The sequence below is a fragment of the Zootoca vivipara genome, chromosome 6 (genome assembly GCF_965207765.1).
Source record: "Zootoca vivipara chromosome 6, rZooViv2.hap1.1, whole genome shotgun sequence".
Lineage (NCBI taxonomy): Eukaryota > Metazoa > Chordata > Lepidosauria > Squamata > Lacertidae > Zootoca > Zootoca vivipara.
Window position 1 is genome coordinate 62,151,234 of NC_142589.1, and position 12,000 is coordinate 62,163,233.

General features: G+C 42.5%; 1 protein-coding gene across 1 annotated transcript in view; it reads left to right on the top strand.

Moving 5' to 3' along the window:
• Positions 1-2,997: 2,997 nt before the first annotated feature.
• WDTC1 (WD and tetratricopeptide repeats 1) overlaps positions 2,998-12,000 on the top strand; it is a 29,017-nt gene continuing 20,014 nt past the window's right edge. The window contains exons 1-3 of the mRNA XM_035118104.3: positions 2,998-3,224; positions 9,779-9,927; positions 11,678-11,761. Of these exons, the coding sequence (XP_034973995.1) occupies positions 9,799-9,927; positions 11,678-11,761 (213 nt within the window). The 5' untranslated portion in view covers positions 2,998-3,224; positions 9,779-9,798. The remainder of the gene's footprint in view (positions 3,225-9,778; positions 9,928-11,677; positions 11,762-12,000) is intronic.

Below are 12,000 nucleotides of genomic sequence, written 5' to 3' on the forward strand. Positions count from 1 at the left end.
CAAATAGTAACACCTTGAATTTGACCCAGTAGCAATTGAGCAACGTGTGCAAATCTCTGAGCAGAGGTGTTACAGCCTTAAGGGGTCTCCTGTGAGTAATCATGCACTAACTGAGGCCTGCAAATCAAGTGCAATGAAAGGCAAACATAGAGCGCATTGTGATGTCACAGCGGCTAGCCAAGAGATGCCCATGGTACTTGCAGAATGGGTTTTTGTTTTTGACAATATTGTGAAAAAAATTCAGTCCTGGTTTGCAAGGTAAGAACTAACAGAACTAGGAGGGTACGAAGGAACCATTTACAAATGCTGCCACCCTGTGGATAAAAAACAATTTGTGTTGTTCAATTTAGAAGTGTCACAGAATTGGATGTACAGGAAGAAAATGGGTTTTCACCAGTAATGTTAAGATTGCAATCCTAGAAGCACTTCCATGTGCATAGATGGCACTGAATTTGATTGGGCTACCTTCTGAAAAAGCATCCATACAGTAAGGTTACAAGCCTCTTGAACCCACTTGCACAGAAGTATATTCCACTAAATCTAGTGGGGTTGGATTTTAAATAAATTCATTCAGATCCAGGCTAGAAGAGTGTTTTGTGGCAGTGGGGTTTCACTGGAAAACATATGTTAATGCAGGATAAGTGGTGATAAAATACTATTATTAAACCAAACAGATTCTAGTTTTATGGACTTGAGTCCACCTCATTCTAGACCTGACTAGTGTCCATCTGGTCAGACTAAGGGCATATCCACACCATACATTTAAAGCATGTGGCTTTCCCCCCAAAGAATTATGTGAGCTGTAGTTTAACGGTGCTAGCAACTGGAGCTCTATAAGGATGGAATTGGTTCCCAGGATTCTTTGTAGAAGTCATATCCTTTAAATGTGCTTTGAATCAGGACCATAGCTAGGGGGTGATGAGGTGGGCCCCCACCATGGGCGCAGGTAAGGGGTGTGTGTGCAAAATCGGCTAAAAAATATGTCCATAAATATGTCTATAAATAAAAATATTATTGTCTCATAAGAAAAGGTTTTAAATAGAGGGTGAATTGAAGGGGGGGTTTGGAGGAGAGGCAGAAAGAAGAGCTAATTTGTCAGTGGCTAGGGGGCACAATCTGGACAGTTCTGCCAGGTGTGGAATATCACCTAGCTACGGCTCTGCTTTGAATGTACACTATGGTGTGGATCTGCCCTATATTTCTGACGTTCAAAACATCAGAGGGGTAATTGTGATGGCCTGTTGCAGCTTAAATAGGGATTCTCGAGGAAACTTAAATGCTAACAAATAAATGGCATAAGCAATCATGGACTAGAGAGTCCACTTATTTAGATGCATGTGATGCAGTGGATTGCCCACATAAACTTATGCTGCAATACATTTCTTAATCTTTAAGATGCTTTGATTCTATTTCTGACTCATTTGGTGTGCTGCAGTCTTACACATCAATCTTATGCATGTTTACTCAGAAGTAAGCTCTATTGAAGTCAAGGGGCTTTGCTGCTAGGACAATAAGGTAAGTCAAACCTTTGCTAAGTGCAAGCAAGATACAGTACTTCGAAAAGCACTGGGGAGGAGCCAAGTGGCTGCACTTCTTTCTGGGAGACCATAGTTTTATAAGGTCCTGGTAAGCCATAGTTTGGTTTACCATGTCATGAGAATGAGGCCTAAATCTACAGCAGAAAGCAGTAAGGGTTCAAAGGCTAAAAAAGTCTTGTGAGGCTAAAAATAAACATCTCAAGCTCTTTTGTTTGCTCTCTTCTAGTTCTTGAGCTGGAGGGAGAGGCAAATCTTCCATCTTCTCTGCTAGGTCAATTTAAAAGCCAGATACTGTCAGTGTCCAAGATTAATGTTACTGATTTTTATGAGGCAAATGTAGATAGATATATTGTCAAAAGAACTAGTTCTGGATATTATTTTGGCAGCTTGAATAGTAATTCAAGCCCCAAATGTTATATTGGATAATTAGTAACACTCATTCTACAATATAGCTACAGTGGAGAAATTTATGCATTATTTGAGATTTTAACAGGGATTAGAATCTCCAGATACGTTTTATGATTTGGCATTCCTTCATTACATATACAGTGGAAGGATCATTTTCAAGACAAGCCTTGCCACAAGCCTGGTAAATCTGGAACTATACTTGCCAATTAAATAACACTAATAATATTCTTTCATGCAAAAACAACTTTTATTCTCACTTTTTTCTTGCATGACATGGACTTTATGTAACTGTACTCATTCTATGTGACTATTTTATCATTTTGCTTTTAACCTTTTAAATTTTCATTTGTTGCTACTATTGCTCTCTGTCTCTTATAAAAGGAGATTTTTAAAAATAAAAATAAAAAAAGACAATTCCTACGCCTTTTTTTAAAGCATTTCCTGCGGACACCTACAATTTCCTAGTGAACACCACGGCTCTAAACTTTCACACTGCCGTCCGACGCATGTCTACTCAAAAGTAAACACAACAGAGTTCAACAGAACATATAGCACTACAAGAAAAAGAAAAAGAGAAAAGAAACATTAGTCGCGAAGCTCCCCCAGGCGGCTTTCACAGAGAAGGCAGGTTTCTGCCCTGAAGAATTCCTCCTCCTCCCGCTTGCCGCTGGCCTACCGTAGGAAGGAGAGCCCATTTCCCTCTTTCGCAAACTTCAACTCCCAGCATCCCCTCTGCCCCCTAGTACGCCGGCCCCTCCCCCTCCCCTTTACGTTACTCCAAGTGCGCAGATTGGCCTGAGCCTCCAACCAGTCAGCGGCCTCCCCTTTGGCCATTCCGGCCGTCACTCCCAGCACGGCCAATTGGACGTTTAACGTCAAGGGAGGACGTGCTATTCCCGAAGCGCTCTTACGCCGTTCGCGCCGTGGAGGGGCCGGCGCAGGGATAGGGGCTGGTGGCGCAGTTAGCGTCGCGCAGGCGCTCTGCGGTCCGAGTCGGAGGAGAAAGGGGAGGGGGGCGGTGGGAGAAGGAGGTGGCGTTAGCTGGAGCCCCAGACAGCTGGAGGGGATAAACAGAGGAGGGGGCCGCGGAGGGCTCGGGTCCCAGCCAGGCCGGGGCTGCGAAGCCTGGCGAGCGGCTCAGGCTGCCACCCAGCTACTCACCTCCCGGAGGGGCCCCTGCCCTGGCTCGGGGTTCGGGCCGTCCCCCTGCATGGAAGTTCAGGGGCTTCGTCCACTGGCTGCTGCGGCTGCTGAGCCTGCCTTGAGGAGGCCTGACAGGTAACTCCCGTGAACCCCCTCCTTCCTTCCCCTGAGAGATATGGGCTCCCCCCTCCCCACTTCTTTTACTCGAAAGGTAGATGCTCCCCCTCCAAGTGACACATGATCTGCCCCCTTGCACTTCCTTGATTCCGTAATAACCTATTGCCCCATAGTCTGTTTAAACAAAAACAAAAAACCCCGCTTTCCCTCCCCCCTTCCCACGTGAATTTACAGGGGGCACAAAATGGACCGCAGCATTTTGGATTTCGAATAAGCATGTAGCTCCTCTAGCTGCTTTTGCAACCTCTCACTGTGTTCCAGGGAAGTTGGTGCACAGCTCACTCCAGGTTTCTTTCCCTCACCTCCTTGAGGTTTCTCTCTTACTCTCTCTTCCTAGCAAATTCCAGGGTTAGTCTTTCACACAGCAACGAACTCCCTCCTCCCCTTCATAAAGAGGTGGTGTGCTTTGTGGCCCCAGCGGATTCACTGTGGCGGAAGCTTTTAAGGAAGGTAGGAAGTTGCCTTCATGGAGAGTCCATCTAGCTCAGTATTATCTACGCTGACTGGCAGTGGCTCTCCAGGGTTTCGAATGGGTCTTTCCTGGCCCTCTGTGGAGATGCTGCATATTGTGAGCTGAGGACCTTCAAGGAACACCGGAAGCTGCATAACACCGAATCAGTCCCATCTGGCTCAGAAGTGTCCACCCCTTACCTGCAGCAGCTCGCCAGGATTTCAGTTAGGGCTTTCTTCCAGACCTACCTGGAGATGCTGAGGGTTCTGCAGGCAAAGGATGTGCTCTGCCAGGGAGTTTTCACCCAAATTTTAATAGAGTAAGGCCCACTTTGTTAGCAGAATTAAAAGTCTAACACTAGGAGTTATCGCAAGACTTTAATAGGTAATGTGTTGAGGCAAACATCTCAGATCAGTTCGCATAGAACAACTGTCCCTATTGTGATTGTGAGCAGGAAGGAGGTTTGGAAAAAGAACAATCTGTGTGCTCTGTGCGGACACAGACACACAAACGCCAGCCCTCCTCTCATTGCTAGTACTGTACTCTACTGTATTGCCTGTCTTTGTATCTTATGTTTACTGCCTTGCTACTGTTTCTTTCCTGTCTTGCCTCTTCTGTCAGGAAATTGTCCTTCCCAAATTTGATAAGTACTGTAATCTCTTAAATTCTACAGTAGTTTTAATATTATTCATAGTCGTAACCCCAACAGTTGTGAACCCTTGGTTGTTCCCATCCCACTTTTTTATGCATGGGGAAGTGAGGTAGAAGTGAATGTTGTGCTCAGGGCCTCCTTGCATTTTCTTAGCTGTGGAGGAGATGTGTGCTAACGTCTGACTTCCCAAATACCTTTCCTTGATGCTCATTTCCCTGCTGCCTGGCCAATGATATCTTGCACCCTGCATCCCCTTCCTAAAGTATGCTCCTTGAGTGCATAATTTTAAACTGGGTTGGTTTTGGTTGCCAATTGGTATCCAAAGTAGGTTTATTTCGCTCATGTAATTCTCGGCTCTTGAAAATCACTGTGCCCTGCTTTCTGCTGTGAGTGTGGGCATTTGTACAAAGCAGAGTGCAGTATTTCTTTTTATCGACATGCTTCCATGTAGACTGCATGGGGGGATTAAACCTGTGCTTTCTTTTTATTGTAATGGTAAACATTAAAAAATAGGAATGAAATCATGTCACACATGTGTCTCTGACAGCATCAGAAAAGAGGTGGAACAAGCTCAAACATTAACCTGTAAAACCAATCTAGATTCAATGTTTTTTGTGTTGAATGAGTATATCTAGCAAGTGTGAGGCTTAATGGCCAACCTGTGCTAAAGGAAGTTGGGAAACATCATTTGGCTTAATACTGACTGACAGCCTATATGGGAATGTGTTCAACTACTGGTGGATGAATCACATGACTGAATATGAAGATGGAAAGGTGCTTATAGGTATCATCTTGCTGTGAATTCAGATCTTTCTTCAGCATGCCTGTGATAAGTTGCATTAGAAGATCCATGGAGCTCACTACAGCACAAGTATAGTTGCCAATCATGGTTGGCTTGATGGTATGATTGACAGATTTATTTTACTACTGTATTTGGAGTATGTTTATTCCATCTTTTGGGGTCAAAAACTCTTCAAAAGTAGTTCATGTTTAGAAGCATAACAATGATTTAAAACATAAAAGGTAGCCATCTAACATGTTGCATAAATAAAATAGTGCCAGTTAAATTGTGAATTGGCAGCCTTGTTTAGTTAAAAATAGATATAAATTATCAAGGCCTAAAGAATAATTTAAAAATAGCCAGAGAAGGAGCCAATCATACATCCATTGGAAGGAATTCCCTAGTAACAGGGCCACTACTGAACAGTCTCTGTATCTTGTGACAACCAACCAAATAGATTTAAATAGTGGGCCTATAAGCAGTTTTCACCACACTGCAGACAATTGAGGAGGATGAGTGACAGTATAAGTGGAGGAACAGGACTGTACAGGTGAAACTCGGAAAATTAGAATATTGTCAAAAAGTGCATTTATTTCAGTAATGCAACTTAAAAGGTGAAACCAATATCAGATAGATGCATGACATGCAAAGCAAGATATGTCAAGCCTTTATTTGTTGTAATTGTAATTATTTGTCGTTAGGCAGGTCAATTATAAATGGAATGTAATTAATGAAATGTAATAGCGATGTTTAAGGGACCCAGGTGGCGCTGTGGGTTAAACCACAGAGTCTAGGGCTTGCTGATCAGAAGGTCGGCGGTTCGAATCCCTGCAACGGGGTGAGCTCCCGTTGCTCGGTCCCAGCTCCTGCCCACCTAGCAGTTCGAAAGCACGTCAAAAATGCAAGTAGATAAATAGGGACCGCTCCGGCGGGAAGGTAAACGGCGTTTCCGTGCGCTGCTCTGGTTCACCAGAAGCAGCTTTGTCATGCTGGCCACATGACCCGGAAGCTGTCTGCGGACAAACGCTGGCTCCCTCGGCCTATAGAGCGAGATGAGCGCCGCAACCCCAGAGTCGGACACGACTGGACCTGATGGTCAGGGGCCCCTTTACCTTTAATAGTGATGTTTATTTTTGTATTATTATAACTATTTGTTTTATTACTGTGGAATTTCCAAAAGAAAGCATTTGTAAAAATTAAAAGAAAAATAAAAAATAATAAGTTGCATTACTGAAAGAAATGCACTTTTCGATGATATTCAAATTTTCCGAGTTTCACCTGTAGACACAGTGATTGCATTCTGTCCTACTTGCAGCCTGATTCCATGCAGACTATTCAGAAGTAACTTCTGCTCTGCCAGGTAAGTGTGTGTAGGATTGTAGCCTTTTAAAGGGACAGGCAGCATTTTAATGTGGCAGTGTAGCAATCCTAGTCAGGCATCCAGTTTCCCATGCCACATGCTCAGTCTGTTTCGGGAAACACATCTGCATGGATTGAGAAGAAAGCCTCCAAAAGTGGGTGGGTGAGTTGACCCTTTACTTGGACCCTCCTCATGTAATTGGAGCAGTGTGTCTTGACCAACTATCTTTCTTTTCCCTTTCAAAAGTGAGAGCTCATTTGGGCTATTAGGCGTCTTTTGAGTGGTTAGCACAGTTTCTTGCTGCAGAGGCTGACAGCCAGACATAATTATATCAATATGGGACAGAATGGCTATCAAGTTCTGTCCAGGGTGGATAAAAATCAATGATTTTTTTAAAAAAATCAAAAAAATCGGATTTTTTTGATTTAAATCGGATTTTTTTGATTTAAATCGATTTTTTTGATTTAAATTGGATTTTTTTTAATAAAATGCTTTTTGAGGAAAACATATTACCATCCAAAGGTTATTCCATCATGAAATAAAGATTAGTTTTTTAATTTTGTAGTATAAGGTTGTATATGTTTAATTTTGGGGGTAAATAAATTCCATTAATCCATTCACAATGTCATGCTCTTCCAGAGGTTTTTGTAAGATTATTGGGCAGTTTCTCTGCCTACAAGATATTATCACAGGTGCTTGGTTTACTTTTGCAGTTCTCAAAACTGAATTTGACTCAACAGAGATCACATGCCTCTTCTTCACAGCAAAAATGTTATAACATGAACAGAGTTGAGAAAAAGACCTTAATCCTATTGTTCTACAAACCTATGAATACAGAAACAACCCCTTCAGTGCTAAGTTTCAAGAAGTTCAGTGAATAGAATAGAAACAATATTTTTCTGATTGTTTGGAGTGGACAGTATTTAAGTTTTTCATGTGTAGGCTTGGCTGACAGTCTAAGTTTCTTAAAATATATATATTTTGTTTTTGTTTAGCCAAATTAGTTAACAAACATGGATGTTTGTTTAAGCAAATAACATTTGCTGAAATGTTATTGTTTCAGTTGAATAAATCTATTTAAATTGTTATTATTAAGGTAATGATTATTTTTCTCCTTCCTAAGTACAACAGTAAAGTTGTCCAAATATGAATGATTAACCTATTAAACTGGGGATAAAAAAACTAATATGAAAAGTTGTTATTCTAGAAATCTTCATCTACTTGCATATTAAAGTTATACCAGCAAGAATTAGTCTTTATGATTTAAATCAACTATGATTTAAATCAAGCCTTACTGACTAGTGATTTAAATCGTGATTTAAATTGTGATTTAAATCAGTTTGATTTAAATCAAATCCACCCTGGTTCTGTCCCATGTCACCAAGCCTGCCATGCGTTTCTCTGAGGGTGGACTCCACTGAGCACAGATTGCAGTGCTTGCTGAATCCCATCCTGAAGAGGCATCCAAGTCTTCAGCTGTTCCTCTGTGGAAAGATGGTGTCCTAACTTCTTCATTCCTTGCTACCATTAAACAAGCCCCTTGGGGTTTCTGTGCATGATCAGTTATCTTAAGTGAGCACTGCAGCTTGTTTGTTTGCATGTGTGATGCATGGCTCAGCCCAAAGCTCAAGCGCACTTTTAAAAAAATGAGGAAAAACCTATCTTGATATATAGGCTGCTTTTCCTTGCTTCAGTGGTCTGTTGCATTGCTCACATTCCTTCCTACAGTTTTGCCTCCCGCTAACAGATTATAGGTAGTGGAGTGAGGATCACAATTCACAGCAAGTATGTAGCTAGCTGGTCAAGATAAGCGATGACTAATACACATATATAATGCTAGTGGGGTGGGGGAACAAAATTTATTGAATTAGAAATTTTATATTTATTAAATTTATATCCGGCTCTTTCCAAAGGAACCCAGCACAGCAAACACATCAGTGATAAAGCAATATGATTAAAAATGAACATTTAAACATGTAAAAAGATCTAAAATCAATCAAATATTTATAAACAGTTAAACATCTAGAAACAGTTTAAAACAATCCTTATCCTCTTGGCTAATAATTTCAAGGTTGCCAGGAACGGATTCTTTCAGCTATCAAATGCCTGGGTAAACAGGAATGCTTTTAAATTTCCTCCTGAAACTAAACAGTGAGCGAGGCAGACCTCACCAGACCTCCCATAAATAGGTTTATGCCACGCACGTAGCACACAGTAGTTGCACCACCAACAGGGCCTCCCCTGCCAATCATAGGGCCTGAGATGGTTAATCCAAAAATCTCCACGCCTTCCACACAAAATACTAATTATCAGTTATATACAGATAAATCCAGCAGGATTTAAAAACCATTTTACGCACCTGACTTATGTCTAGATAGGTTTTCTGTACTTAAAAAAAGAATGGTCGGTATATAGAACAGCATAATTAAGGTGCCTGTCTATTATTAATAGTCGGGGTGTTCCAAAGCGTAGGTGCTGTCATGCTGAAAGATCGACTCCTCATGGATGTGGAGCAAATGTTATATAGCACTTGTGAAATTTACACAGATAGAAGTGACACATATGGGGCAAGGCAATCCCTCAAGTCAACTGGCCTCAAGCTGCTATGGGCCTTATATACTAATAGTAAAACCTTGAACTGGGTGCAGTAGCAAAATGGTAGCCAGTGCAGATGGTAGCCAGTTGCCTGGACTACCTCAGCTGTCGCAGCTTTCGTAAACCTCAAGCTTCATAGGTGGCATGCCAGTGGGTGCAGGTTGCTGGGGAGCAAGAGCAGAAAGGGGATGTTGCCTTCCTGCCCTGCTTCACTAGCTTCCTGAAGCACCTGGTTGGTCACTGTGGGGGAACAGGTTGCTTGAACTAGATGGCCTTTGGTTGGATCCAGCAGGGCTCTTCTTATCTCCAAATGTGAGTGATGGATTCAGGCGGCTGATGGGAGAGAGGGGAGATCGTAGTGGTAGGGCTAAAGGGAGAGGTGGTGGGAACTAATGACCTTGCTTGAAAGGGGGAAGGTGGTGTAGGAGCTGAGCCACAAGGTGTTGTCATAGCCGTGTGTTTAGATGGCTTTAAAATAGGGTTAGGAAAGGCAGCGATATGGAGGTCATGTTATCATTGACTACTAGCCCTAACAGCCAAATGGAATTTCCAGGTTTAGGGTTGTCTTCCAAATGCCATTTGCTGAGGGTGGTGAGTGAAAGCAGGAGAGGACCGTAGCCCCCACATCTTGATTTTCTGTACAAATAATAAAAAATTATTTTTTTGACCACAGGTAATTTCAATGCCTTCTGTATGGACACGAACTCTACTGGAATGCTCGGATGCACAGCAACACCTCCACTAGCTTGCTTTCGTCAGCCCTATTGTGAGAAGATGGCAAAAGCAAACATTACTAGAGACCTCATCCACAGGCAGCTCAAGGTACCTCTTGTGCTAAAGGGAGGGAGGAAGATAATGAACTTGAAAGGCAGTTGGGGTAGTTTGGTGTGGTATCAGAAAACATACTTTTAATGTTTTAAGCTCAGATCAGATGTCATGGCCAAACCATGGTTTGGCTGTCAGTGGTGCTGGCTCTAGGTTCTTTTGAGGGAGGTGGAAGATGGGCAAAATTCCCTCTGAAGGCTTTCCTTGCTGAGTGGCTGTAGCACCTCTGCCCTGGCACTGCCCAGTCACTTGCCGTCACCCTCTGGAGACAGTTGGCACAACTGCCCAGAGAGAGAGTGTGTTTGTGCTCTGTCTTACCACTCTCGTTGCTCCTAGCCCACTTGGAGAAGGCTAGCAATTTATGTATTTTACTTCATAGCCCAACTGTCATCTGTACAGATAACTAGGTGGAATACAAAACATAAATAAAACAAGCAGATGCACAACAATAAAATACAAATTGAAACAGACAAATGCAACTAAAAACAACCATTCACTTAAAATGTCTCGGGGAAAATAACCTGACAGAATAATGACAGCTGTACTTGTGAGAAGAGGGCATTCTGCAATTATGGTATGACCCTAAGGTCCGCGAATAATAACAGCCTAAGGGTCCTGGGCCCTAAATAAGCCAGATTATCCTCCACCAGGGCCAGGGCCTTTTCAGTGATGGCTCCGACCTGGTGGAATGCTCTGTCCCATGAGACTAGGGCCCTGCAGGACTTGATCTCCTTCCCGCAGGGCCTGTAAGACAGAGCTATTCCGCCTGGCCTTCAATTTACCCTGATCCCCCATTCCTTTTTCCCTTCCCTTTTTTTATGAAGAAACCTTTCTGGGTCGCCACATTTAAATACGGTACTTCTCTGGTCTCCTTGTTGGCCTTAGCAGGACTAACTTGGCTAGTTAGCCCTGGCGATGCTATATTTGTTGTACTTCATGTTTTTTTAAAGCTGTTTTTAAGTCGTTTTTAATCAAAGTTTTATATTTGTTGTTAGCTGCCCTGAGCCCGGTTTCTGGACCAGGAAGGGTGGGGTATAAATAAAAAATTATTATTATTATTATTATTATTATTAGAGCACCACCACAGAAGGCTCATTTATCTAATTTATTTTGCATTATTGTATGTTGCTTTTTGTCAAATATGCACAAGGTGGGTTACATCAAAACAAATATTTATTCATTTATTAAAATTTATATACTGATTGGTTGCAAGACAAACAAACCCTCAAACCTCTTATATCTGTAGGACTTCCAAAAGCAGTCAAAGTGCAATTAAAATTGATAACAAGCAATATTAAATGCAAACAGACTAGAAGCTACCGGGTGGGGGAGACACTTGAAATTAAACTAAACATGGCCTCTGAAAGCTTGCAGGGAACAAATAAGTCTTCACTATGTGCCAGAATCCCATCAGTGTCATGGCCACCCATCCATCTCACCTTGCTAAATATGGAGCTTTCCCCAGTTTGTGAAACAAGGAGAAGAACCTCCTCAGAAGATCTCAAAGCAACAGCAAAGAGAAGAAGCAAGGGGCTTCCCATCATTCCACAGCTCGGCTGCCACATTTGAAAAACTCCTCTCCTTCACAGCTACCCTCCATACCCTGGATTGTGGGGGCACTTGGGAAAGGGCCTCTGTGGATTATCGTAATGCTTTGCCTTGCGTTGGAACGGTATAGAGTTAGATTTAAGAGCTCACATATTGATTCCTGATGTAGTAAGGCATGATATCCATTTGCTCTTTATAGGAGAAGGGTGCCCTCAGCTTTGAACGGCACTATCATGTCACTGACCCCTTCATCCAGCGCCTGGGCTTGGAGGCAGAGCTGCAGGTAAGATGCAACTGCTGGAGGAGCTGAAGTACAGCTCCTCCTCTTACAATGACAGCCGCTGAACGCCAACGAAAATCCAGTTTCCCTCAAGGATCGGTGTGCCTCTTCTGAAACGTTTTGCAATTATTTAATATATTGTGTTGGCGAAGAACCACATGGATTTGTGATGCCCTTCAAGTGCCACCATTTTTAATCTTTTCCAGGGATGGGGAATCTGTTGTCCTCCAGGTGTTGTTGGA